General features: G+C 54.7%; 1 protein-coding gene across 8 annotated transcripts in view; it reads right to left on the bottom strand.

Annotated features, from left to right (window-relative positions):
* Nucleotides 1-26,761, bottom strand: part of CEP164 (centrosomal protein 164) — a 71,809-nt gene that overhangs the window by 2,639 nt on the left and 42,409 nt on the right. For 2 of the 8 annotated variants that reach the window (XM_061145104.1, XM_061145107.1), the window contains exons 10-30: nt 25,333-25,416; nt 20,754-20,839; nt 19,614-19,781; nt 18,779-18,916; nt 16,830-16,967; nt 13,256-13,465; nt 9,527-9,658; nt 9,200-9,416; nt 8,167-8,244; nt 7,807-7,938; nt 7,347-7,469; nt 5,838-5,981; nt 5,329-5,412; nt 5,149-5,217; nt 4,655-4,830; nt 4,146-4,272; nt 3,698-3,726; nt 3,057-3,225; nt 1,995-2,099; nt 1,323-1,437; nt 537-890 (exon numbers count right to left, since the gene is read on the bottom strand). In XM_061145104.1, coding sequence (XP_061001087.1) covers nt 537-890; nt 1,323-1,437; nt 1,995-2,099; nt 3,057-3,225; nt 3,698-3,726; nt 4,146-4,272; nt 4,655-4,830; nt 5,149-5,217; nt 5,329-5,412; nt 5,838-5,981; nt 7,347-7,469; nt 7,807-7,938; nt 8,167-8,244; nt 9,200-9,416; nt 9,527-9,658; nt 13,256-13,465; nt 16,830-16,967; nt 18,779-18,916; nt 19,614-19,781; nt 20,754-20,839; nt 25,333-25,416 — 2,878 coding nt within the window. The remainder of the gene's footprint in view (nt 1-536; nt 891-1,322; nt 1,438-1,994; nt 2,100-3,056; nt 3,226-3,697; nt 3,727-4,145; nt 4,273-4,654; nt 4,831-5,148; nt 5,218-5,328; nt 5,413-5,837; nt 5,982-7,346; nt 7,470-7,806; nt 7,939-8,166; nt 8,245-9,199; nt 9,417-9,526; nt 9,659-13,255; nt 13,466-16,829; nt 16,968-18,778; nt 18,917-19,613; nt 19,782-20,753; nt 20,840-25,332; nt 25,417-26,761) is intronic. The other 6 variants (XM_061145105.1, XM_061145106.1, XM_061145108.1 and 3 more) reach the window with 6 other exon arrangements.

Here is a 26,761-nt window from a genome sequence, read left to right as displayed (position 1 = left end):
AGAACCTTTTCCTTCAAATAACTGTTTTTATGGATTTTCACATTACTCAGCAGGGCCATGAGACCAGAGGAAGCCACATATAGCCAAAGGGCTACAAACCCCGAAGTCACAGACACGGGGTCAATTGCTCACTCCCTGGGTCCCCTGTAGGATATTACTTAACCTCTGAGTCTGTTTCCTCACCTGTAAAATGGGGATAAATATTGTGGAATAACCTCAGAGGATTATTATAAGGACTCAATGAAAAACCATACATAAAATGCCTGGCCCATAATATATAACACACAAGATGGCAGCGACCACAACTCTGACAAATGACCTCCTTAGGTTCAGCTGAGCTCTAGAATCCATCATCAAGGCCCCATCAGGTAACCCGTCCTTGACCCAGAGGGCCTCCAGCCACAGGGCAAGCAGCAAGGTCCTCCCAGGGACCCTCGGTGTCCGGGGGCCATGCCAAAGCTGGGGCCAAGGGGCAGGCAGAGGAGGGAGGTGGGGAGGTGGAGCCAGAACCGCACACAGCCCAGAGGGAGGCTTACTTGGAAAGTACTTGCGCCACTTTTCCACCAGGAAGTCGTCCACAGTCTGAGCCACAGAGGAAGAGAGCCTGGGGCCCAGCCCCGGGTCCCAGGTCCATGGGGCAGACGTGGACTGAGCCAGGGACGAGGCTGAGCCCCGGGCCTGGGAGGGGTGGGAGGGGTGGGAGGGAGCTGGGGCACTCCTGGAGGCCTGGATGGGGGGCGGCACAGGCATGGAGGTGAAGAGTGGTGGCGGCTGGGTGTTGAGGCTGCCCAGGACGCCGAGCACCCCATTGAGCTGGCTGCTGATACTCTGCAGGGAGCTGCTCAGATAGTGGATCTTGTTGGGGACGGTGGGGCTCGGGGTCAGGTTGCCTGAAAAGGGAAGAGGCGGAGGGTGGAGAACGGCCTGGCTGGTACTGCACCCTACTGGCCCACATCCCTACCCGCTTCCCTGTTCCTCTCAACAAAAGCCTCACGGCTTCAGTGTTCCAGAGCGTCTTCAGGAAGAGACCCTCTGCCCCTGTGCAGGTCAGAGCGGCAGAGGGAGAAGAGACTCCCAGGCAACAGCAGGGGAGGGAAAGGCCAAGAGGGATGCTTCTCTTGCTGCAAGTCCCCTCTGCACTCAAAAGGCCTCCCCTGAGCCTCTGGGCCCTGCACACCCAGCCGGCTCACTCCTGCCAGGTCATTTGCTGACCACTTGCTCCAGACCAGCATGGCAGGGGGGGCCCTCTCTTGCAGGGCTGTGGGGAGGGGCTGCATCTCTGGTCCCCGTGGACATCCCAGTCTTCCCCCCCACCAACTCACGGCGAGGCAGAGGACAGGAGTCGGAACTGTCACTGCTCCCATCTTCCAGGTCACTGAGGTCAAAGGTCACCACCTTCTTTGGGGGGGGTCCTCTCAAAGTGTCCTCATCTGAAGCCTGGTGGGAAGACGCAGCAGATGAGGATGGCACCTGCCCTGTTTTTCTGCCCTCGTGACAGCTGAGGACTTGGGTCCCAAGTTCTGGGAGAGGCACAGGCTGCCCTGCAGGTGAGGCTGAGAGAACTCAGACACTGGAGATATAGGCAGTAAGGTCACCAGAGTCACCCCAGTAAACACTCCCCATGGTGTCTTTCCAGTTTCTGCTGTGTCCCCATCTCAGGCATCCAGAGGAAAGCCTACAAGGCCCAGGGAAGGGAGTGAAACCGAGGAGCCTCTATTCCTGGCCCTCAAGGCACACCTCTCCTCGGGCACCAGGGCAGGGCCAGTCCTCTCCTGAGAACCTTCAGCAAAAGGATCCAAGTCTGCTCAGGACGTCTCGGCACAGATACCCAAACCCCTAAATGTGCTCGACAGTCAAAGCTGAAGCCACGGCCACTTTCAGAAGCCCCAAGCCTACTGCCAATCCTGGGCCTAAGCTGCCTCGACATGGGACCCAAGAACCCCCACCGAATCCCAGGAACAGAAGAGGGAGGCTAGGGCCAGGCTGGGCTGCACCTCTTCCCGGAGACAGGACTCCAGCTGATGCAGCTTCTCCTCCTTCTTCAGCAGGTCATGGCCTTTCCGCATGGCCAACTTCGTCTCATCCAGGTGCCTAGTCTCCTGCAGCCAGGGAGGAAGGGGAGGAGAAAGATGGTGACTAACCACACGGGCACATGCAGGAGTCCCTGCTCTGCCGTTTGTTGGCTGGGTCATCTTGGTGAGTTTAAACAAATTCCTGAACTCTGGATGTTCATTAAAAACAAAAAAAAAAACTTTTCATAGGGTCTTGAAGATTAGATGAGATAACGTATGCTATGCACCCTCCACTATGCCCACACCTAATAAATTCTCAAAACAGTTACTATTAAACAAATGGTTATTATTATCATCACTGTTCTACCATTACTACCCCCATCCTCAACAGCAGAGATTCAGCAGAGCAATTCCAGGCCCTGGGGGTGGAATGCAGATGCCCCTGGAAGGCTACCCCTCCATAAGAACTGACCTCTGACCCTCTGCTGCTCCCCAGTCAGACTTAGGGGCCACAGGGCCCACAATCCCTCACCAGCTCTGAGCACCATCGGAACTCTAAGGGACCAGACAATCTTCTGCCAAGATCCTCACATGGCAAGAAGATGTGTGATTCCACTAGTAATAACCATGAAGTCGTCTCCTTTTCATTACAAATTAGGGTCTCAGAGAAGGAAAACGGGGAACTCAGGCTTATGCTGAGGGTGCTCAAAAGATTTTCACTTATGAGTAAAGTCTTGAGTGTGATAGAATGGCCAAGCAATGTGGAACTTCTAGAAAATGGGAACACCACTACAACCCTGTACATCGTCTCTGGTTCTGTGAGGGCCAAGTGATTTCCTAGTAGAGAAAGCATTCTACACTGCCAGGTGAGTGTAAGGAGCTTCCATCCTTGTGGTCATCCATAACCTCCATCTCCTGTCTGGTCTCCCTAGACTTGTCCAGTGACCCTGGGCCTACCTGACCACTCAAGGGGAGCCCAAAGGGAGGGCCGGCTTCCTGCCCCCGGCCTCCCCCACGTGGCTGAGTCCCCCCGGGGCTCCTGACCTCCTCCAGGGCCGTGGTGCCTGGTAGGTCTTTGGCCGCCTCCTGGCGCCAGTGCTGCTGGGCAGCCTTCAGAGCTGTCTGCCGCCTCCGCATGGAGCGTGACTGTCGCACCAGGAAGTCTTTGGCGTTGCGGAGAGCCACCCCCTCAGCAGAGACATAGTGCCGAGCACTGCAAGAGGACAGGGCAGGGGGTGGAGTGGGGACACACGCTCTGTGAACTCCTACTGTGGGTCACGAGCACTGCCCCAGCAGATGTCTAGCCTGAGCACAGACCACAGGGCTAGGAGAGCATGGGGATGCCGCTGCTTGATACCCACAGTGTGCGGCACACAGGATGAGTGCTTCAGTCCTCCCACCCTGACCCAGACAGGGACCAAGCCTGAGGCCTCCTGAAATGGCCAGACTCTCCTATCAGCCTGACCCTCAAGCAAGGGTCAGTACATGCTAGCATGCTGTGTCAGTGATCACCCTGGGCACCTTCCTGGGTTGTCACAGAAGACTCCTCAGTGCCCCAGCCCCTATCCTTGAACCAAGCCCCACTGGAGACCATGGGCCCACATCAGTCCCCACCCCTGAGGCATGTCCTCACTCAACTATTCCTGGATCCTCAACCCAAAGCAGGACAGGTTATTGGAACGCACCTGTCCAAGGATAAGGCAGTCTCCTTGCTCTGGGAAGAGAGAGAAGGATACCTCTTTAGTCTGGGTGTAAGACACGCAACTGAGCAACTGAACTGAACTGAAGACACACGCAGTAGAAAACGCCCACTGAATGTAACAACATCAGATAACTACAGGCTCAATGGACTCCGAAGTCCCTCCTAGTGGCCCAGACAATGGTTCTGCCAGCCACTGAGCACCAGTCACTTACAGATTTAATTTGACTGATGGAGAAGTAGGGCTAGGAATGATAAGAATAGGAGACTAAAATCCTAGGCAGAATAGTCAGGACCCTTCCTGGAGCCCCTCTCCTACCCACTTTCCCCTGCTGGAGCCCCATCCCTCCTGGACCTCAACCCCTCCTAGAGCCCCGCCCCCCGTGAAGCCCTGCCCTATTCCAGCAACCCTGACCCTTCCAAGAGAAGCTCACCGTCTGGGGGGATCTCCTCAGGTCCTCGAGGTGGAGATCAGGCTCCAAATGTGGGGAAGCATTACTATCCTTTATCTCCAGCTCTTTCAACAAGTCCTGTTGCTTCTGAACTTTGACCTCCAGGTCGCTGTGATGGGAGATTGGGGTGGGGGGGGGGGCGGGGGGGAAGAGTTGGTGAGGCAGGGTCACATGCTGAAGCAGACCGGGCAGCACCTTTCAGGACTCCTAGCGGGGAAGGGACAGAGCCATCTCCATTCTTTCAATCCTGCTAAAGATGCTGAGGCAGGGCTGGGGCAGGGACAGTAGAACTAGGGGACCCAGGCTAGTCACAGCCTCTTAATCCACTCCCCCCCCCCAATCCCTCTCCAAGTCCCTACAAATCTCAGCCACTCCGCCTGGCTCCACCTCCGCTTGCCAACTGGACCACGAGGAGACACAGCTCCCGAGCAGCAGAGGTCAGAGGGCAGGCGGGAGGCGCAGGGGTGGCGGGGCGCAGGGGTTCAGACCACCTGACATGCTTCTGCAGCCTCTGACTCTGGGCCTGCAGCAGCTCCACCTGGGACTCCAGCTCCAACTTGCGGGCCTGAAGCTCCTCGAGGATTCTTCGGAGCTTCCGGTTTGACTCCAGCAGGTGGGTGTGCTCCTTCTTGGCCTCCTCCAGGTGCTGATGGGTGGCTGTGGCTTCCTGGGGGCAGAAGGAAAGACAGAAGGACCTGGAGACGCGGGAGGCAGAGAGCAGACAGCAGCAGACACCGGGAAGCACTGGGCGAGAGGCTGGACCCGGCACACGGCAGATACAGGCCCTGCCCCTTCGTGGCCCCGCCCCCTCCGTGCCCCCCACCCCCACCCCCCGGTTGCCAAGCTAATCCCGCACAGAGAGGCAATCTGTGGGATGCTAGCCACCAGAGTTTGGAATCCAATTCCCCGGATAGACCAGGGGAATGAAGGGGCTAGGGAAGGAAGGAAGTGCAATGAGGGAGGACAGGAGGAGAGGCAGACGCACCTCGCTCTCCAGCGCGACCTGCCTCTGCACTTCGAGGAGCTGTTGCTTCTCTTTCCGGGCCGCCTCCTCCTGCGGGGCACAGAAGGTCTGGCCATCTGCCCGACTCTGGGCCTCTCCTGGGGGAGCTGACTTCCAGGTCAAGGGTACCTGAGAGCCTGTCCTCTGCCCCTACTCCCGCACCTGGACATCCAGCTGAGCCAATCGGGCCTTGATATCCTTGGTTCTGGTTTCAAGTTCCGCCTCTAAATCTTGGAGCTTCTTTTCCTGCACGGAATGTAGGTGGAGAGAAAAATGGGAGTGCAGCCAGCGCCCAGGCCTGAGCTGAGGGCCTGGAGGAGTTCACGACCCTGTGCCCCACACCGCGTCCTCCAAGCTGGGCTGGGCTCCCCCAGCAGAGCATCACCCCTTACTTATTTGGGGGCGGGGGAGGGGAGCAGAGGCAAAGACACCAACCCCAAGGCCCGTGGTGCACTGACCTCCACTTCTAGTCCTGGGGATGCTCCTTGGCCCAGAAAGCAAAAGAGCAAGGATGCCCCAGCTTGGGGATGGGCAGCGAGAGACCTCCCCACCTCTGAAGCCGTTAGGCTCCACCCCACCGCGGTGGCAGTGCCGAGCCCCCAGCACTCTTCTGCCCGGGTAGAGGGGTCGGGGAGGGCGGGCCCCAAGCGACCGTCAGTCCAGAGGCCCACCTGCTCCCGGTGCCGCCGCCGCAGGTCCTCCAGCTGCCGGTCCTGCTCCTGTCTCGCCGACTCCAGCTCTCGCTCGTGGGCCCTGCGCAGGCGCTCCAGCTCTCCCGTCAGGTGCCGGAGGAGCTCAGCCCGCTGCTTCCTCTCCTGACGGAGGGTGGGGCCATCGGTGGGAAACCACGGCGGCCCCTCCCAAACCTTCGACCAGAGCCGTCCCCTACCCCCTGCCCTGCCACCTCAGGTCAGTAAGATCAGGGATCCCACCAGGCCTCTGAGGCCGACTCTTGGAGAGAGAGGGCCCGGGACCATGTGGTCTCGCCCCCAGAAACCCTGCACCCCCTCTGCTGCTGCCGAAACAACACTGGACAGATGTCCTGAAAAATCCCTGGTGTGGACCCCTGCCTCTCTTACCACCCCCAACACACACAGCCTTCCTTCCTTAAGGGAAGGGGTCTTTACTAAAATGTCACTATTCTTCAACAAGGGCAGAATTGGTTTAGGAAAGGAGTCAACTACATTTTCCTCTGGGCTGCTATTTCTCCCCTGGTGCAGAGTCTGGGATACTGGTTCGAGTTTCTGGAGGCGTAGCCTAGAAAATGGGGACAGAAGCCCACCCAGCTCTGGGCTAAAGTCAGCCACCAGCCCTCCCTGTCATTCACCCCAATGTGAGCACGCCAGCGTGGGTCCACTTAGTCATGTACTTTCCCCTCCAAGCCAGAGGCTGAAGAAGGGCAGGTAATATCTAAATATTGGTGGCTCAGACGGGAAAAGCGTCTGCCTACAATGCGGGAGACCTGGATTCGATCCCTGGGTCGGGAAGATCCCCCGGAGAAGGAGATGGCAACCCACTCCAGTACTCCTGCCTGAAAAATCCCATGGACAGAGGAGCATGGTAGGCTACAGTCCATGGGGTCGCAAAGAGTCGGACACAACTGAGCAACTTCCCTACTTCCCTTCCCTTGCCAATCTATTTCCTGCAGTCCTGGAATTTCTATTAGGCCTGGAGGCACGGGGTTGGCGGTTAAACCAACCGCATCAGAAGGCTCTGGAGTCAGACAGTCTTGGCTTGAATCCTAGCTCCTCTCCTTCTCAGCCAGGGAGGCTTAGGGGAGTTGCTTATGCTCAAGTCTCAGTTTCCTGTTTTTAAAATGGAGAGACCGGTAGTATGGACACCCCCGCCTGAGGGTATTGTGAAGACTAAATGAGGTTAACAGGCAAAGAGCTCAGGATGCAGCTGGCACATCATATAAGCTCAATACACCACGGCTGTTATTAACAGGAGAGCAAAGTGCAGCCTGATGGCAGGGAGGCTTTAGTACAAAAGCAAAACCGGATTTCACCACTGCCGGGGGCAAGTAAAGAACGCTTCCCACCACCCCTGACCCCTTCCAAGGCCCTCAGGACATCTGGGAAGGACCCCGAGGTGTGGGTGGGTGGGTATGGGTTTGTGTGTGTGTGCACGCGCACACACACACACACACACACGTGCACCAGGGGATGTGGCCAAGTCACCTCAGCCTCGTACTGCTGCCTGGCCTCGGCCACCACCTGCTGGTGCTCCTCCTTCATCCTGTCCATCTTCCGCTCGTGCTCCCGCTCCACCTCCTGGCGCTTCTCTCTCAGGAGGCCGCTGAGCTGCCGGGCAGGAGGCAGGGATGCGACATGCAAGACTGAGGCTGGAGCAGCACCCGGGGACTGAAGCACTTGAAGGACTCACACATGTGTGTGACACATGCCCACCTCCCCCAGTGTCCCCACATACATACACGGCCACACCCAGCACCCCCTCCCACTCCACTCACGTACAGGGCACAGGGTGGAGAAGGACTTGGCCTCCAGGGAACTGAGGCATTAAAAACAGAGCCCCAGCTGAGCCGTCCAAAGCAAAGCAGAGGACCCTCGGGCCAGAGCGGCTCAGCCGGCGGTCCATGACAACGGGCCTGCAGAGCGAAAGGAGCAGACCGGCACTCACCTCCTGCTCGTACTCCAGCACCTGGTACACTTTGTGATGGGCTCGCTGCTCCGCCCACCCAAGGCTCTCCTGCAGCTGGGCCTCCTCTCTCTGGTGAGCTTCCTCCATCTTCTTCTGGAGGCTGGAGACCACCTGCGGAGGCGCCCACACCGGGCAGTGTGATCCTCAGAGCGCCCTACAGAGTGGCCGCGGGTGACTCGCTTCCCAGGGACCCAGCCCCCAGGGCTGCAGGAGAGGGAGGCTAGTGGCAGGGATGGGGTCGGGGTGAGTTCTTCTGCCGACCAGCCCAGCCGTGAAGGCTCAGAGCCCGGGGACCAGCATGCCCGGCTCTGCCCGGCAGGCAGGGCCGCCGCCCCTCACCTCCCGATGCTTGGCCTCCAGCGAGGAGGAGAGCCGCTCCAGCTCCTCTCTGTGCTCCCTCTCCAGCGCTGCCACTGCCTGGGGTGCAACACAGGGCCCATGAGGATCAGGGCAGGCTGGCCAGGCTCTGACCCTGGGCCGAGCAAAAGCCAGGAAGACCATCCCCAGTGCCCCCTGAGCTAAAGGGCTGAGGGCAACTGCAGGCACGTCTGTGTTCCTCCAAAACAGCTGTCCCTCAAGTCTGCAAGCAAATGGGGACATGGAGGCCAGAGTGGAGGGAACCTTTCAGTGAGGCTTGGTCATGGCCCTTCCACCCTCGGGCCTCTGGGCCAAACCACAGTACCCAGGCCACACTCCTGCCTGTGAATAAGGGCCAGAAGGCCTGGAGGCTCAGCACCGTCTCCCTGAGCACAGGCAGCACAGTGATCTCCTCCATAGGTTCCCTTGGTCTGGGAACTGACACTCCACCCAGAACCAAAATAAAACACCAGTTCCACTTGACCTATTACCTACTTCAGCCTCTTACCTAGAGACAGACCACTGGATGGGAGGGACAGAGAGTAAGGACAAAGGAGAACAAACCCCCCTGAGTGAGCCGGCCTCTCGCTCTGAGGCAGGGGTGGGAAGGAGAGATGAGAGGTCATCACAGCTGCCCCTCAGGGACGAGAACGGGGACGCTGCACCTTCGTCCTAAGACCTCTGGTCTGGTTTCAGATCTTTCAGTCATGGAGTCTTTCCAAACCCCCGGGTCCTTTCCCTTCAAACTTCTTCTCTGCTGCTGACAACTCCCAGCAGGCCCTGGAGGGGGGCCTCTGGATCCCACTGTGCCCTCTGTCCGCCGTGGAGACCAGGGCAGCATCTGCTCTGAGACAAGTGGGCTCCACATGGGCCCAGACGGCCAGCCCAACATCTCCGTGCCCCGTCTCACAGACCCCCGCACTACTGGCTCCCCTGGGCACCAAGGCTGGCTCTTGTTCTTCCTCAGCACCCAGCCCCTCCCCAGGGACACACAGGGGTGGACGGGGGCACTCACTTCTTTCCTCTCCCCTTCCAGCTGCTCCCTCAGCTGCTGCAAGGCCCTCTCCTTCTCCGCGTTCAGGGCAGCCTGCTCTCTCTTCTCCGAAGCCTCCATCTCTTCCCTGAGCTGCTCCAGCATCTGCCTGCTCCTCTCTTCCAAGCTGGCCCTCTCGGCCTTCTGCAGAGACTCCAGCTCTTCTCGCAGCCTCTGCAGGGAAGCCTCTTGCTCAGCCCTGGGCAGAAAAGGAGGTGGGGGTGGGTCTGGGCACTTATGTTGCAGGGGTGTGGGTGCAGAGAGGGGAGAGCCTCCGGGGAGGCCAGGCTGCCAACAGCCTGCACTCACCTGATTTGGTCCTCATCAGCCTCCGAGCTGGACTGCACCTGGGCGCGGAGCCGGGACAGCCTCTGGCTCTCCTGCTCTCTCATCTGGGTCTCCTCCTCCTCGGTGGCTCTCTGAAGCTGCTCCTTCAGGGAACTGCAAAGCAAAGGCAAGTTTGCTGGCGGGACCACAAGGCCTTCCCCCTTCTACACCTAACCCCTGGCTCTCAGTTTCCAAAAGCCTAGAGCCTACTTGTGAAGCTTCCTACATCTTAAGAACAAACCTAACCTCAGCCTCTGGCTCCTACTGCCTTTAATACCTCCCAGGGCGAGAGGGGCTATGAACTCCACCTGCCCTTTGCCACAGGAAGCAGATTACAGGCTCTGTGATCCCAGAATAGCATTTCTGCCAAAGGTTCTCCTCTGCCTCCAGGTGGGAGGCATTTACTCAAGCTTGGATCCAGTCTGACCCCAACCTAGCTCTGGCCACATCATATGAGCCAGCACCTCCAAACCCCACCACACTCCTCCCTGCCTCCTGGCCTTTGTTCAAGCCAGTTCTCTCATTGAGAATCCCCTTTCCTATCTGACAAACCCGTGTTCCTTGTTCAACACCCATCGCCCTCCTCTCGAAGCCTTTCCAACTCTCTCCAAGTTCACCAATCCTCTTTTAGCTCCCATCACGCTTTATATGGGGACCTTTGTTATCCACGCCGCTCTGTGCCATGCATAACATCACACCATAATTCAGCCTTTGTATGTGTGTTTTCCTTACAGGTGTGGGAGTGTCTCAAGAGAAGGAATCTTGTCTTAAAATCTGCTATCTCCCAAGTGCCAAGCACAGTAACAGAAATGAAGTAGGGACTCCATGAGTGCTGGCTGAATTTAGGCAGTATCACCCAGGCCCAAACTACAAGCAAGTTCTGATTATCTGTGAGGGGTCCCTTATTCACAGACCAACGAGATGGTGACCATCTCATCCCAACCAGACAACCCTCGCGCGACCCGCACGTGACCAGGGGCTGTCATGTGACCGGTGCTGCACACTCAGGGAGTTCAAGCCTGAGAAAAACATGATTCAGAAGACAATCTCTTGGAAAACCTTCTGCAGTGAATTCCAGAGCCAGAAAAGACCGGATCATTCTCTATTTTCGACTATCAACACCACTGCTCTCTTCCGTAATGATAGAAAATTTAAAGATTCTTCCTGCTAGATTCCCCAGAAACCCTTTCTCTTTGTCCCAAGGCTAAATTTTACACATATCACCATAGAATGGAAGGTCTTCAGCAGTTAAGTCCTGCATTTTACAACACTCTCCTCTCTTCATCTTACAACTAAACTCAGTCTGTTTCATAACTTAAGAAACTAAGCGTCAGCCTGCCTTCCTGCCTTCTCATTCAAGAAATATTTGCTACAAGGTCCGCTGTGGTTTCCAGAAATTTCCACCAAGTGGTAATTTCCCAGGAGAGAGGAGACCCTACCCCTCAGAAAGGCTCATGTGTAAATAGAAACAGGGTTCTCATGACAAACTACTTGGAAGAAAGCCAGGCAAGGCACTGCCCACAGAGAAATCACTTAGTCAAGATCACCAACACTGTACTGATTTCAACTGAAAATATAACCAAGAGTCAGCTTTTACTGAGCAACTATCATGTTTTAGGCCCTGAGTCAGATACTTTTCAACAGGCTGGTTTTCACTACAATTTAGGAGGGCTCTGGGAGGCCCCTCTGAAGTTGGGGAGTTCGGGAAGGGACAGAAAGCAGTCAGCACAGCCCAGGGTGGCCAGGGAGAGAGAGGAGCCTGGTAGGTAGATACCACCAGTATTTCTTCCTAGGCACTGCCTCTCAAGGTAAGCTGAGTCGGACTCTATTTGGGAGGCCCCTTCCCCAAGTTCCAGGTGGCTAGAAGAGGAGGATGCCTGGGACCATCTATACTTTGGGGTGCTCTCTGGCAGGGGGACCCAGGAGGGATGACACAGGATGGACCCTGGTCAGCAGAGCCTGTGTTGGGCTAATGAGAGAGACTGTCCCCAAGCCTCCGGGCAGTTGGGTGCTGGTTTTCTGTTAGTTTCTCTAAATTAAGCATAAATATTTTATACAGTCTTTGCCATGTATGATATAAAAATAGTAAGTCTACAGCACTTTGGGATCTTCTGTCCAAGAGGACAAGATTCAGCCTTTAGCTTAACTGCCAAGTAAGTGAAACATATTAACATCTTTTCGTAGCACTTTCCCCATCCTGGGACTGTGACAAAGATGGTTTATGACCCTCTCAATATCCATTCTCCCACTATTCTTTACTAAGAGAACCCTAATTTTATTCTCTCAGGCCCAGAGACCAGTTAGAGGACTACATTCCCCAGTCAACTTTGCACCCTTTGCAAGCAGGAGTGGCCAGTGAGATAGAAACAGAAATTATTGGGTCAAGTTCCCATGAAAGTGCCTTCGAAGGGACTGAATGAGCTAGAAGGGGCCCCTATACTTCCTGCCTGGAACATAGATACGATGGCTGGAGATCCAGCAGCTACACTGGACTGTAAAGAGCGCCTGAGAGTAAAAGTCAGCACTAACGATGACAGAGGGATTAAAGGACACCCGGTGACGCTTCATTGTGGAGCCATCATGCCAGCCCTCAACTGCCTTTTCCTATAAAAACCAGAACTCCAGCACAGAAACACACAATCCTACACACACAGGCCCAGCCTAAGCTTACGTGCTGCATTTGTCGAGGGCCTGCCAGTCAGCTATTCAAAGAGTAGGAACCCAAACAGAAACTTCTGGGTCCTGGGCAAGAGCACCTCACACCCTATCACATGGTCCCTACCAATCTCACTGGGTCCCCACAGGGCCCCGACTCCCAGGAGAGAGGACGTCATAGTCATTCAGAAAACGGGCTCTGGGACTTCCCTGGGGGCACAGTGAGCAAGAATCCACCTGCCAATGCAGGGGACACGGGTTCAATCCCTGATCCGGGAAGATTCCACACGTCAAGGAGCAACTGAGCCATGTGCCTTAACTACTGAGCCCGTGCCCTAGAGCCTGGGAACCACAACTACTGAAGCCTACGTGCCCTAGGCCCTGCGCTCCACTGCAATAAGAGAGTAGCCCCCACTCACCACAACTAGAGAAAGCCCGTGCAAAATGATGACAACCCAGTGCAGCCAAAAATAAAATACATAAAAATTATTCAAAAACAAAAACAGGGGACTTCCCTGGCAGTCCAGTGGCTAAGACTCCGAGCTCCCACTGCAGTGGGCACAGGTTCAATCCCTGGTCAGGGAACTAAACTCCTCCATGCTGCATGGTGCAGCCAAAATAAAAAAATAAAGAATGGTGTTTAAAAAAAAAAAACAACAACAAAACAGGCCCTGGAGACAAACCACCTGGACTGTTAATCCAGGCTCTGCTGCTTATGAGGCTCCATACCTTGGACAAGCTACTTAACCTTCCTGTGCTTCAGCTTCTTCATCTATATTATAAATTCTACAAAATAGACGATGACAACACCTCATAAGGGCCGTTCCAAGGACTGAACGGGTTAGCAGACATAAAGCACATGGATCAGAGTAATCTCTCAAAACACACCAGCCATCCCCATTACTATCATGCCTCTCAAGTCCTTCCCAAAAAAAGGAAAGGCACGGGTCTTGGCCAGGGAGCCCACCCCTCCTCCTGGGCCAGGGAGGAGTCGTCCTGGAGGGGCCCAGGCATCCCCGTGGCAGCCAGCGTGGCTGGGCCAGGGGGCGGCAGTACCTGAGCGCCCTCTCTTTCTGCTGGTGAAGCTGCAGGGCCTCCGCCTCCTCCTCTCGCCACAGCTTCTCCCGCAGCCGCTGCATCTTCTCTCGCTTGGACTCCAGGAGCCGTGTCTGCTCGTGCTGGAGCTCTCGGGCCACCACCTCTTCTGTGGCCTCCAGCGCGGCCTCTGAGAGCTGCTCCCGGGGAGCCACGGGCTCTGCAGATCGCCTGCCAAGGGCGGGAGCAGCGTTTCACTCGGTTTACTGTTCACCAACCTTCTGGCACCAGGGTTTATACAGATACTGAACAGCCCACATGGAGCCCTAACAGAGGGCCCCCGGTCAGGAGTCGTACGTGCATGTCAGGTTGCCTGAGGGCGAGCAGCAAGGCCACCCTCTCGAACACAAGGGCAGCATCTGTTCCAGAGCAGCGGCCCCCAACCTTTCTGGCCAACCTTTCTGGAACTGGTTTAATGCAAGACAATTTTCCCACAAATCAGGGGTTGGGGGGGGTGGTTTGGGGATGATTCACGTGCATTACATTTACTGTGCACTTTATTTCTATTATTACCGTATCAGCTCCACCTCAGGTCATCAGGCATCAGATCCTGGAGGCTGGAGACCCCTATTCTATATGATAAGCTCTACTGTGGCTATGTGAGGGAGGGCCTAAGTGCCTAAGGAGTAGGATGACGCATAGGAGGCTCTCAGGGGACTGGGTAGGTTGTGGCCGGAGTGAACACCCTGAGACATGGCTCAGGAGCTGGCGGCAGGAGAAGAGGGCAAACTTCTGTACCTCATGGGCTCCTCCCGAGTGGGTTCATGGCCCTGGTTCCGTCTCCTACCAGGGCTCTCCCTGTTACTTGAGGCTCATGCCAGCAGTTTGGGAAGTCCCCAGAGGCTGCTCTCTGACTCTCAAAACTGAACAGCAGTCAATGCTTATGAGCCAGCAGAAGCAGCAGCAGCATGTCTCCTAGCCCTGAGGCCCAGAATAGTCCATGGAGGACCAGGAATGCCCAACCTCTTTCCACAATGCCAAGAGAGCCAGGCAGGAGACCCTTCCCTAAGCCAGAGAGAGTAGCAGAGGCACATCCAAAATGCCAGGCTCCGTATCTCCTCAACAGTGCCACAACTTCATATGCTTAGAGTGAATTCACCGTGTGAAAATGGGTAAAAGGAATTCTGACTGGGATGCAAAAGGCAGGTGGTTAGATAAGGAACAATGGGATTGGTTAAAGAGATGTCTACAAAGTCATGAAGCTTGTTCTGTTGCGCATATTTTGGCTCTTGAAGGAAACAGCCAAAGAGAAACCCCAAGAACATTTTAAGCAATGGAAACATAAGTGGGATAAAGTATTTTGCCTCCCAGAGTGGCTTTCCTAAAGGCAAGGACGCGTGTGCAGTCCCAGGTCCTTAAATCTTACATTAGAAATTGGTCTGGCCACGCAAGCACCACCTTCTCCCGCGATGATCAGCCTGTGGCAGGGCCTGGCACCATGGCCGAGTGGACCACAGCAGCATGCAGGCAGGGTCTGAATCAAGGAGGAGTGGGGACAGGGTCCGAGAAGGGATGCAGAAGCCCCTCTGCCCTCAGCCCCTGCTCTGCAGCAGATGGAAGGCGGCGGGTGGGATCAGACTAGCACAGCAGAAGGAAACGAGGGCTCTGGAATTCCCTTCCAGCCCCCTTGAGGCCAGAGACAGAAGAAACACACAAAAGGCTACCCAAGTCTCTGAAAAATTGAGATCCTTCCTAAAATCGTGACTCAGACCAGAAATGGTCCTGAGCTCTGTCTTCAGCTCCCTTCTGCTCCCAAGCCCGTCTCCCTCCTTCTAATTCCCGCTTCCTCTCAGTCCCCTGTCGCAGCCCAGACTGAGGCAGATGTAAGATGTAGCCGCCACCTCCTCTGAGAATCCTGCCCTGGGAAGAGCCTCCCCCCAACCCCGCCACAGCTCTCCGCCTCATCAACCCTCCAACTCATTTCCAACCTGAGCTGAAAACATCTTTTTTTCCCTGAGATAGTACCTTTTAATGCCTCCCTTCCCTGCGGGCTGCGGAGCTATGTGGGGCCCTAGGGACAGATGCTGCGAAGAGATAGAGCACCAGCCAGCGTGACCGCGTGCACCCAGGCTGCACACATCGGTGAGCCTGCCTGCACGCCTGGCATGCAGGCAGATCGGGGCTGCTTTTCCAGCGGGCCTCTTCGCTGTGTCCCTGTTTTCAAGACTGAGTATCCCAAACTCCCAGCTTAGGTCCAATGCAGTCAACAGTGAGCCTGAAAGATCTATGACACGCCTGGGGAGTCAAAGCCTCCAGGGGAAGAGGCAGGTCCGATTTCTAGGCCACTCCTCAAGTATCACCATCAGTGAGACCCAGTTTCCAACAGCGAGTGGCCAAGAGGAGGCTCAGCAGAACGTCGTTTCAGGCTGCCGGCCGAGTTACTCTGAGACATACGAGGGAAAGCGAGGAGGGACGGGCAGGGAGGGAGGAGAGGGTGGAGGGCTGTGGTAACCCAGGGTCCTGACGCGGCTGTGCCACCACTAAAACTCGGATCGCTATCAGGGATTCTGTCTCCACTCATTTTCAACCCAGTGGTTTTTGTTTGTTTTTTAACTTTTTATTTTATACTGAAGTGTTAGTTAGTCCCTCAGTTGTGTCCAACTCTTTGCAACCCCATAGACTGTGCCGACCACGTTCTTCTATTGTCCAGGCAAGAATACTGGAGAATATTCCCTTCTCCAGGGGATCTTCCTGACCTAGGGATTAAACCCGGGTCTCCTGCATTGCAGGCAGATTCTTCACCATCTGAGCCACAAGGGAAGCTGATTTTATATTGCGGTATAATCAATTAACAGTGCTGTGACAGTTTCAGGTGGAGAGTCAAAGGACTCAGCCATACTCCCCTAAACTCCCCTCCCATCCAGGCTGCCATATAACACTGAGCAGTTTCATGTGCTATACATGAAACTTGTGGGTCCTTGTTGGTTATCCATTGTAAATACAGCAGCATGTACCTGTCCATCCCAAGCTCTCTCAGCTATCCCTTCCCCGAAACCGTAAGTTCATTCTCTAAGTCTGCGAGTCTCTTTCTCCAGCCCAGTGGTTTTAATGCATTTGCCTTCTCTCTCTACAAACACCTCATGAAGGATGCTGGGAAGACAGAGGGAAGGATACACTTATTTCCCAGACCCGGGCCTTCCAGCCATAAAGCACACACAGCAGTGGCTGCTTGCTGGCCCCGCCTGCACTCTGACCTCCCTGTGCTCCTAACCCCTCCTGATTCTGCTTGACAACATCCATGCCGGTGACAGACTCTCCTAATCATGTTTTTTATTCTCTATATTTTACAGTGTTACAATATCTGAAGAAGTTGGCTGGTCAAGGAGAGGGTGCCCCTCCCCGGACCAGGCAATCTTTATAGACAGCAAAGGGAATATGTCTTTCCTAAGCAAACCCACCCCTACCGTCTCTTAATCTATTTCCCATGCCCCAGATCACCCAGGGCCGGGCCCCGGGCAACCAGAGACCATGCCCAGAGCCCAAACCCATCCAAAATTATTCAAACTTCCCCCGCTACAATCGCTCGAGTACTCACCCCGCCTCACCCACTGCTTCCCAAGAAAACCCCAATAAGAGCTCCGGGTCATGCAATTCCTTCTCGCTTCTTTCCCCTCCTGACCAACTCTGGTCCTTCCCCACGTGGCCCCGCCTGGCAGGGCTTGCCCTCTTCTCTCTGGAAACATAAGGAATAAATTCTTCTTTCAGTGGCATTGGCCCCTCTGTGTTGTCACTCAGTCACCTCTGCAAATTAAAATTCCATGGATACAAATGAGGCACAGTGTCACTCCCCCGCGAAACCCAGAGAACAAATCCATTCTGAAGCCAGCTGTAAAGGTCAATAGCAAGGAAGTTCTAGAGCCTGAGAAGACTCCAGGAAAGGAGCAGAAGACATCTCCTAAGAGCACCGTGTAAACTGAACCTGTGGGGCCAAGGGGAGGGTGGCCCAGCAGGGACAGCCTCGCAGGGACGGGAGGAGAGACACAGGGAAGAGGACTTGTCAGCCCGGGTGGCCGGGAGGAGCCTCACCGCCCAACTTCTCTCCCAGAAGCCCTGCGAAAACACCCTCTGACCCCTGACCTCTGCCCAGAGGGTCCTATTTCTGAAGCCCGCTCACTTCCTGTCCTCATCATAAGCACCCTGATCTGGCTGTCCACAGCCACCAAGGAGACCAGGGAAAGCCATGTCATTCCCCAGGGGCAGGGCTGTCACCAGCGCTGGATGGGCTGGATCACCACCTGAAAAGGGGGCCAGCCCTTCCCTACATCACTCCTTCAGCACTACAGAGCTCTACAGGAGAATGTGCATTCTCGGTCCCGCCAGCCCTCGGCGACACTTACTGTGAGTAATCAGTGCGTGAACCTGTCTCTGCTCAACAGTCAGCCCCAATCCTGAGGACTCTTAATCCTTTAGTACTGCTCAGCTCACAGGCAGGAAAAACTATATCACCCTGAAACCCTGACACCACACAGGGAAAAGACACAGTGACTGCAGACCAAGAGACAGAAGTCAAGGGCTCCAGAGACTAGAATCTAGATCTAATTCTGCAATCGACTAGCAATGTGACCTTGGGCAAATCCCTTTGCCCCTCTGAACCTCAGTTTCCTAATCTGTAAAAGGGGAGAGAGATGGGGAGAAGAGCTAAAAGGTTTCTAAGTTTTAGAAGTGCAACAGTGTAGGTGAGCTGTGAACCCAGGCACAAAAGATCTATATTGTGTACTGGATAATTCCATTCAAATGAAGTCAGGGAACAGGAAAAATGAATCTATGGGACAGAAGCCAGAAGAGTAGTGATCTGGGGTGGGTGGACTGAAAGGAGAGGAGCCCGAGGAAGCTTACAGGAGGGACAGAAATGTTCTAAAAGATCTGGGAGGTTGTGACACGGTGTGTGAAAAGTGTTAGTCACTCAGTCAGGTCCGACTCTTTGCGACCCATGGACTGCAGCCCACCAGGCTCCTCTGTCCATGGAATTCTACAGGCAAGGATACTGGAGTGGGTAGCCATTCCCTTCCCCAGGGGATCTGTCCGACCCAGGGGTCGAACCCAGGTCTCCTGCATTGTAGGCAGATTCTTTACTGTCTTGAGCTACCAGGGAAGCCTGTGATATGGTCCACATGTATATAAACATTCATTGACTTGTACAATTCATGTGTACATACAACCAGGTACATAAATACTGCAATAATTTTTTAAAGGAAAACAATGCTTGATAGAGCGGAAAACGTGCTTGACCAGGTTTCTGCTAACGACCCAGCAGGTACTCTGCCCCCTCGCTTCCAGCCTCATACCCTAGGGGCTGACAAGGGGAGCCCTGAGGGCTGCTTAGGGGTCAAGGCTGCACACAGAACCAAGGGTACACTCACTTTCCCCCCACTCCACTCCTTGAGCCAGGGCCAGAGCACCCTCTCCTCACCACCCAAGATGGGATGGGCACTAAAGCAATCCACACGATGGAGGACAGGGACAGACATGGAAACTGGCCCTTACACCTCTGGAGAGCCTGGCGGGGTGAGGCTGACTGCCACCTTCTCCTCGGGCTCTTCCTGCCCAGGGCCCGGCCCCTCGGCCTGGGGACGCCGTTCCTCGCCCCTCTCGTGGGCGGCAGGTGGGCTTGGGAGCACCTCCCTTGACAGCAACAAGGAAGGAACTGCGTTAAAACCAGGGGAAGGTGAGAGGCTCCCAGGTGTACCCCGCTTGGGGCCAAGGGAAGAGGCAGCCCCAGCAAGACGTGCGGTCTCAGGCCCCGGGCCTCAGCTCCGCTGCCCACTGCCCCACACAGCAGGGGCTCCGTGGGTGCTGCTGCTCTGCCTCCACAGTGACTCATTCCAGCCGAGTGAGCTCTAAGGCCAGCGTCTTTCTCGTCCTGGGGGAAGCCCAGGGCACCTCACCTCCTTGACCTGGGGCCCAGCACTAGCAGGGCTCCGTCCACCCCCAGGGCTTGCTGAATGACTAGCAGTGGGATGATCATGGGGAAGAAGGGGGCTGGCAGGTGGGGACCAGGAGACATGGTCGCCCTGCAGCAGGAACTGCCCAGCCCGGGTGACAGCAGACTCTGCCCCACCCCCTGGCAGGGGGCGGCTGGGTTAGAAGAGATACTTCCTTGTGCCAGAGCTTCTAAGCTCCCCTAACCAGTCTGTGCACCCCGATTGGAGCTGCAGGCTGCGGACTAGGAAGAGGCAGATTTCCTCCCTCCTCAGTTTTTATGAAGCACTAACCAGAAACCTCTGTTGCTGCTGCTTAGGCTGCAAACCCGCCCCCTGCTCTCCCCACCTCTCCAGACCCACTGCCCCCCAAACCTGGGAGGCTTCCGGCCGGCCCTTACCTCTGCAGGGAAACAGAGGGTGGGGAGCTGCCCAGAGAGCCCTCCTCAGGCTCTGCTGCCTCCTTCCGCTCAGGCTGCCCCTCTGGGGCCTGCGGAGGCCCTTCATCGGTGGCCTGGCTGTGAAGGAGACTCTGGAGCCGCTCCTCACGCAGAAGAGGGGGAGATAACCTGAGCAGAGAGCAGAGTCAGGGCCTCCACTTGGACAGCAGCAGGAGAACTGTAGAGTGGAGTATGTGGACCCAGGTCCATGCCGCCTCCAGGCTGGACCCCAGTCCTGGCCCCACCTCCATGGAGAGCCCATGGAGGGCAACACAGCTAGAAAAGCAAGACGGACAAGCTCCCTACTGAGCTCGCCCTCTGCCTGGACTGGACTCAGCCCTCCCAGGTCTGGAGGCTGCATTTGCATGGCCCAGGAGTGACATCTGGGCATACACGGGTGTATCTATCCCCACCATCCCTGGGGTCTGGGAGTGGGGGGAGTGATGGAAGAATTAAGCAGAAAAGAGGAAGAAAAATAGAAGCCAGGCTCAAATGGTCACTCTATAGAAAATACATGAAGCTGCAGCTTTGAGGAAGTAAAAATGCTGATAGCTTTTCAAGTTTCAAAAAGTAGAATGACCACCCCCTTCCCCTGCCAGGGTGGCAACCCTTCTCTTTCGTGGGCCCAGGCCTGAGAAGCTGGAAGCCCCCGTCTCTCAATCTCTCTCTCTCATATACACACACACAGCTGCAGCCATTTCTGATGTGGCTAGGCCTGGCTCAGAGCTCTGAGCTGCAGCACCGATCCTCTAGCCTGGTCCCCCAGACCTCTAGCAGACTATCCAGCCCTGACCCATGACCAGGGACACACGAGGTTGCATCCAATTGGGTGAAGAGGACAGAGCCCTGGCCCCACAATGGTGCTGTGGCCACAAAGTCCCACCAAACACTGCAGCAGTACCTCCCACTTCTGTCTTGGTTTGCCTGTGCATGTGCGCACACACGCACACACACACACACACGCACACACACAAACTCTGCAAGGCCATCCAGTGAGTTCATAACTGGCGCACACTGAGGCATGTAGGCCAAAGGCAGGAATTCTGGCCCCAAGTCCACGCCATCCCAAAGTCCCCAAGGGCCGCCTCCCACACACAGTACCTCTCTGAGCCTCCGGACTGCTTGCTCTGCAGCTCCTCTTGGCTGGACTGGCTGGCATCCTTGTCTTCTCTTCCAAACCTCTGGGCCTGCAGACAAGCAGCAGTGGAAAGTGTACACTGGGGTAGGGGGTCTGCATCGGGTTCTTTAATCCTCCAGTTGACGCCCATGCCAGGAGGAGGCACTGAGAGGTGGCTCTTGGTGGGAGAGGACTACTCGGGATGCAGAAGAGAAGGGCTGTCTACTGTACAACGAAGCCCCTGCGGCTCTGGCTAAGCCCCCAGGCTCACAGCTGTTCCCAGAGCCGGCCTTGCTGCCCTGGGGAGGATGAGTCAGACATCACAGCCACTGCAGGCAGAGTCAGAAGCCACAGGCTGAAGGAGGACACACAAGAAAAAGAAAATCCTGCCTCCTGCAGGTGGAAACATTCACTGCCAGCTGCAGAGAGAAAGCAGAGATGTCCGTGAACACCCCAAATCCACAGGCCCCCGACCGCCAGAGCCACTGATCATCGGGAATGCTGAAATTCAGTGAGCAGGACTGGGGATGGCAGACAAAGTGCATCAAAGAGGAAATCTCCTGGAGAGATGGAGACGTGGTAAAACGAGAGACAGCTATACTCCAGATGAGAAGGGCACCATGAGGGCAACCGGAAGGGAGGAAGACGGAGCGCTCCTTTGCACCATTCTGAGATCCCCCGACACCCAGGTGCCATCAGTAGACAATGACACCCCCTTCCTAATCAGGAATTATACCTGCCAGACAGTGCAAAGAAGAAACGAAAAGAGTCAGGCCCAAACCTCATTTTAAACTTTGGGTGTCTCGGCAAAGTTAGCAAGCTGGTGAAAAGGACTATTCTTAATACATTCACCAATTTTCTGCAGGGGTGAGGTGACAGGGGTATAGCAGTGCAGTCAGCCTGGACTTAACCCTTAGTTCCAGCACCTCCTCCACTACAAAATGGGATCGCAGGGCTTCCCTTGGGCTTTCCCGGTGGCTCTATGCAATGGAGGAGACGCAGGAGACACAGGTTCAATCCCCAGGTCGGGTGGCTCAGCGGTAAAGAACTCGTCTGCCAGTGCAGGAGACACAGGTTCCGTCCCTGAAGGGGGAAGATCCTACACGCCCACAGCAACTAAGCCTGTGCGCCACAACTATTAAGACTGTGCTCTAAAAAAAAAAAAAAAAAAAAAAAAGACTGTGCTCTAGGGCCCAGGAGTCGCAACTACTGAAGCCCCCGCACCCTAGAGCCTGTGCTACATTCAACAAGAGAAGTCACCAGTCACCGCAATGAGAAGCCCACGCGCTACGGCTAGAGAGGGGCCCCTCTTGCCACAAGGAGAGAAAAGCCCACGCAGCAGTGAAGACCCAGCACAGCCAAAGATAAATAAATAAAATTATTTTTTTTTTTTTAATGAGATAGTGAACCACAGTGTACAGGGCTTTTAGTGGGGATTAAATGAGATCATATACTTTAAAGCCCGACTCCGGCCCAAAAAAGGCATGCTACAAACATGAGCTCTCCTCACACTCCTCCTCCTCTCCCCCAGCCCGGGGGGGGGGGGGGGGGAGGGCGGGAACAAAAGAAACCCAGCTTCGCCAGTGCCAGTCCCCATCCTAGGACCTGCACTCCTTCTGTCACACTCACAGGGGCCCCGTCTGTTCCGGCACACGAGGGTTAACAGGAGAGGTGGGGCTGGAGACAGCCCACTCCATCTTCCCCGGCGGGGTTCCGGCCGCGCTGGCACACCTCCGTGTCCCCAGCCCCGTGCCCGCAGCCCCCCACGTCTCTCCACTGGCAGCCTGAGCCCCAGCAGCTGTGGCCGGCTCTGCCATCTGGATGGGTGAGGAAGGGCAGGGTCTGAACTAAAAGCCAGCTCCCCCCAAATTACATTAAAAATAGAAACGCTGCCTGGGAGTGCCTCCCGGTGCCCGCAGCAGAAGGGCTCCCTGCCAGCGCTGCCATTCCTGATCGCATCAGCCGGGCAGAGCCTGCAGACAATGGCAGGGCGGGCGTCCTTCTCCCGCCCCGCCTCCTCCCCTTCCAGGACTCAACTTGCAACTTGTCTTCCCTACAGATCACACCATGCTCAGCAGAGAGCTCCCCTCCCACAGGCCAATCTATTTCACAAACTAAAATATAAGATGGGTAACAAGGTGCAGTGATCATAATAAATATTGGGGGGCTGAGAATCAGAAAGGATGAGCTGCAGACCATGTCTATTTCCTTCCTGATTCACCTTTCTGCTAGAAATTCAGTCAGCCCTGAGCCAGAGAAAAGGGCACACCTTGGGCAAGTACCCACACAGAGGCCCTTTGAGCAGAGTTTTACTTGCTCCCTAGAACTTTCTGCCCCAGAAAGGGAGTCAAAGGAACCAGGCAAGGCCATCAGGCACATCGGCACTCTTCAGAACGAGGAAACGCATGCCCGTTCTAAGCCTCTGGCCTAAGACTGCTCAAGACACCCGTTTCCCAACCTAAACTCAGCTCTGGGGTTTTGTTTTTGTTCACGATTCAGTCTTCACTTAAGTAAATCACAGGGACTTCCCCAGTGGTCCACTCTTTTTAAAAAAACCCCAAGGAAATCTGTCTTTTTAAAAGCCTCCCCAAGGGCTTCCCTTGTGCTCGGCTGGTAAAGAATCTGCTTGCAATGTGGGAGACCTAGGTTCGATCCCGGGAAGATCTCCTGGAGAAGGGAAAGGCTACCCACTCCAGTATTCTGGCCTGGAGAATTTCATGGACTGTATAGTCCATGGGGTCGCAAAGAGTCGGACACGACTGAGTGACTTTCGCTTTCTTTCACTTAAGGATTCTAATATTGGCCAGATTTTGGAGTCAGAGCAGTGGAAAATCACCTTGCCTGGCCAACTCGGTAACTTTCCCACTTACCTGCTGCCAAAAACCTCACCAATCACCTGCTCCAAACCCTTCCTGACGAACACCACCTGGCCTTGTCTGTGCCTTTACAGACCTCCAGTGCTGCAAACGGTGGGCAGGCAGTAAGGGGGAGAGATCCAGTGTCCAGCAGGGACCCAGTGGCTAAGCAGTGGCCCAGGAAGGCTTATCAGCCATGAGAGGAGAGGAACATGTCAGGCTACAATCAACCGGACTCACAACTCTACCCTGCCTCAGGACTGGCTTCAATAAGGGCTCCCAGGCCTGATTCACATTAAATACCTTGTTTTACCCAAAGGAAACGCCCCCTCAAACCCGCAGAGACCACACGTCAGAACCGCTCTCCTCTCAATAATCCCACAGAGGAGGCAAAAAGATCTTGGCATTTATTTTTTACAGAGTTTTTTTTAAAGGATGGCCATTCCAGCTGGTCTAAAGGGATACCTCATTGTAGTTTTGATTTGCATTTCTCTAATAATTAATGATACCGAGTACCTTTTAATGTATTTGTTGACCATCTGTCTTTTTGTTTCAAAACTGGTGTTTATTTAAAATAAGTGGTAATGTTTTTTTGTTTGTTTCAAAATTGGTATTTATTTAAAATAAGTGGTAATGTTTGTTTGTTTGTTTGTTTGTCTGTCTTCTTTGAAGAAATGTCTGTTTAGGTCTTCTGCCCATTTTTGGATTGGGTTGTTTGATTTTTTGGTTATTGAGCTACATGATCTGTTTGTATATTTTAGAGATTAATCCCTTGTCAGTTTTGTTTGCAAATATTTGCTAGTGTTTCACCATGATATTGATGCTTGTTTTGAGAAAAAAATCATTTTAATCATGTTAAATAAATGGCTTCCTTAATGCTATTATTTTTAGAAATCAATATTAAATTTTCGTCAAATACCTTTTGATCTCAAAGTGATCAGGTTTCACCCTCTGATTCACAGATATCATGAAATATAGTTAGAAGATTCATAATATTAAACCATCCCTCAATACTAAAAGAGAAAATGAAAAAATGACCTTGGCTTCAAGCTCCTTGAGAATAGGATCTGTGTCTGAGTCACCTTTATCCCCTACTCTGGGTTCAACGACACCCATGCCTGCCCAGAGCTTACATCTGGCCAGGGAGACAGAGAACCAGAAAAGAAAAGCAGCAGCGCTAAGGGAAGCAGAGGGGAAGACCGATCCATCCGGCACGGAGGAGGTGACGTCAGAGATGGGCCTCTAAGACCAAGAAGGAGCTCTCAGGGCACAAGGGGAGGCGGCCGGCAGGCAGGGTGGTGAAGCGGTGGACGGTGTGGCCCAGGGGAATGGCGAGTGGTGGGCACAGCCAGGGCACGGCAAGTGGGCTGAGGATGTGGGAGCAGAGGTTGAATGGGCCAGGTGAGGAAGTGCCCTGAAATCCACAAGCTGCACAGTGCTTTTTTGCACAGGGACAAATGGTCGGCCCTCAGGTGCTAAATGAATGGATGAAGAGACAAAAACAGGGAGGATGGGGGGCAGGGAATGCCCTTAATTCACAGCAGCAACAGAGCACGAACGTTGGAAGCTCCATCACAGGCACAGTCAGGGCCTTGCCTTGATGAATCAGAAGGGAGAAAACTCCCAGAAATGCACCCTGGGATGGGCAGGCCTCAGCTCTTGATTATCACCAAAAATGAGGCCTCAGCCCAGCCCCAGAGAGACTCACCTCCCAGCGGGCTCCACCCAGGACAGAGGAGTGCACATCCACATCCAGCAGGCGCTCTGAGATCTGGCTGCGGAAACCGAAGTCCTGGAGATGGTGGAGACAGGGAGGTCAGCTCTCCCCCCATCTTGGTCAGTGCCCACCAGAGATCAGGGCCTCTCCTCCACTCCCACCTTCCAGAAAGACGCCTACTACGTGCCAGAAACTGTGCCAAGCATTCCAATACCTACTCATTAATCTCATCTTTAAAATAACACTGGGCTTCCCCGGTGGCTCAGACAGTAAAGAGTCTGCCTGCAATGCAGGAGACCTAGGTTCGATCTGTGGGTCAGGAAGATCCCCTGGAGTAGAAAATGACAACCCACTCCAGCATTCTTGTCTGGAGAATCTTATAGACAGAGGAGCCTGGGGGGGCTACAGTCCATGGAGTCTCAAAGAGTAGGACATGGCAGAGTGACTAACACTTTCGCTTTTCTTCAAAATAACTGCGACTAGATGGAAAGATATGTGGTAAAGCAACTATGGTATACTGCTCACTGCAGACTCTAGGGGGTGAGTATATAGATATTCACTATAAAATTCTTTTAATTTTTCCATACGGTTGAAATTTTTCATACTCAAATTACAGGGGAAGAAAGTAACCCTATGAGACTGTCCTCTTATTTTTATCTCACAGAGTAGGAAGCCGTCTGAGAGCCCATGTAACATGCCCAAGGTCAAGCCCATCTGTTAAGCAGCAGGGCTGGGGGTCAGATGTGTCCTGGGCCGACTCCAGAGCCCAAGCTCTTTGCCTGACATGTGCTGCAAAGCATGTCACTTTCCAGCTGTCTCTCCCTGCTGGTGCCCAACAGGAGGCCTAAGTGCCCAGAAGATCTGTGGGCGGGTAGGAAACAGGGCTTGCCAGGCTCCTCCCAGCTGGTTTCCCCTTCCCATACAGGTGCCCCTCTGGACAATGGGGATGAATCAGCACCACTTTCTCCACTGGCTTCTCTTTAGGACGGGCAGCAAGGGCCCACGCAGGTACCAGCTCCCCGCTGCCCTCTGGCTGCCACAGAGCCAGGACACCTCCCCCTCTGAACCCAGGAGCCCCACTGGGCTAGGTGATGGATTGCTATCTGACAGCACGCTAACAGGGACAGTTCTGTCATCAGCCCTGATGAATGGCGGGATGCCCAGCCAAGGTCTGGTCCTGCTGGCCATGGCTTCCTCCACCCACTCCCATAAAGAAGAAAAATGCTGACGGACACACTTCTCCACAGGGCAACTCCCTGAGAAGGGTCAGGGCCCTTGCTTCAGAGAGCTCTGTGGCACAGTGACTCTTCATGATGGTTTCTGCCAACAGTGACTTTGCCTCCCCTTCCTGGCTTGTGGGTTTTCTTTGTGGATGACATTTTCCTTTCAGCGTGAGTTCTACTCCACTCAATGCAGCTGC

The sequence above is a fragment of the Dama dama genome, chromosome 1 (assembly GCF_033118175.1).
Source record: "Dama dama isolate Ldn47 chromosome 1, ASM3311817v1, whole genome shotgun sequence".
Taxonomy (NCBI): domain Eukaryota; kingdom Metazoa; phylum Chordata; class Mammalia; order Artiodactyla; family Cervidae; genus Dama; species Dama dama.
The sequence above is the reverse complement of the archived record's forward strand: the minus strand, read 5'-3'. Positions and strand labels throughout refer to the sequence as shown.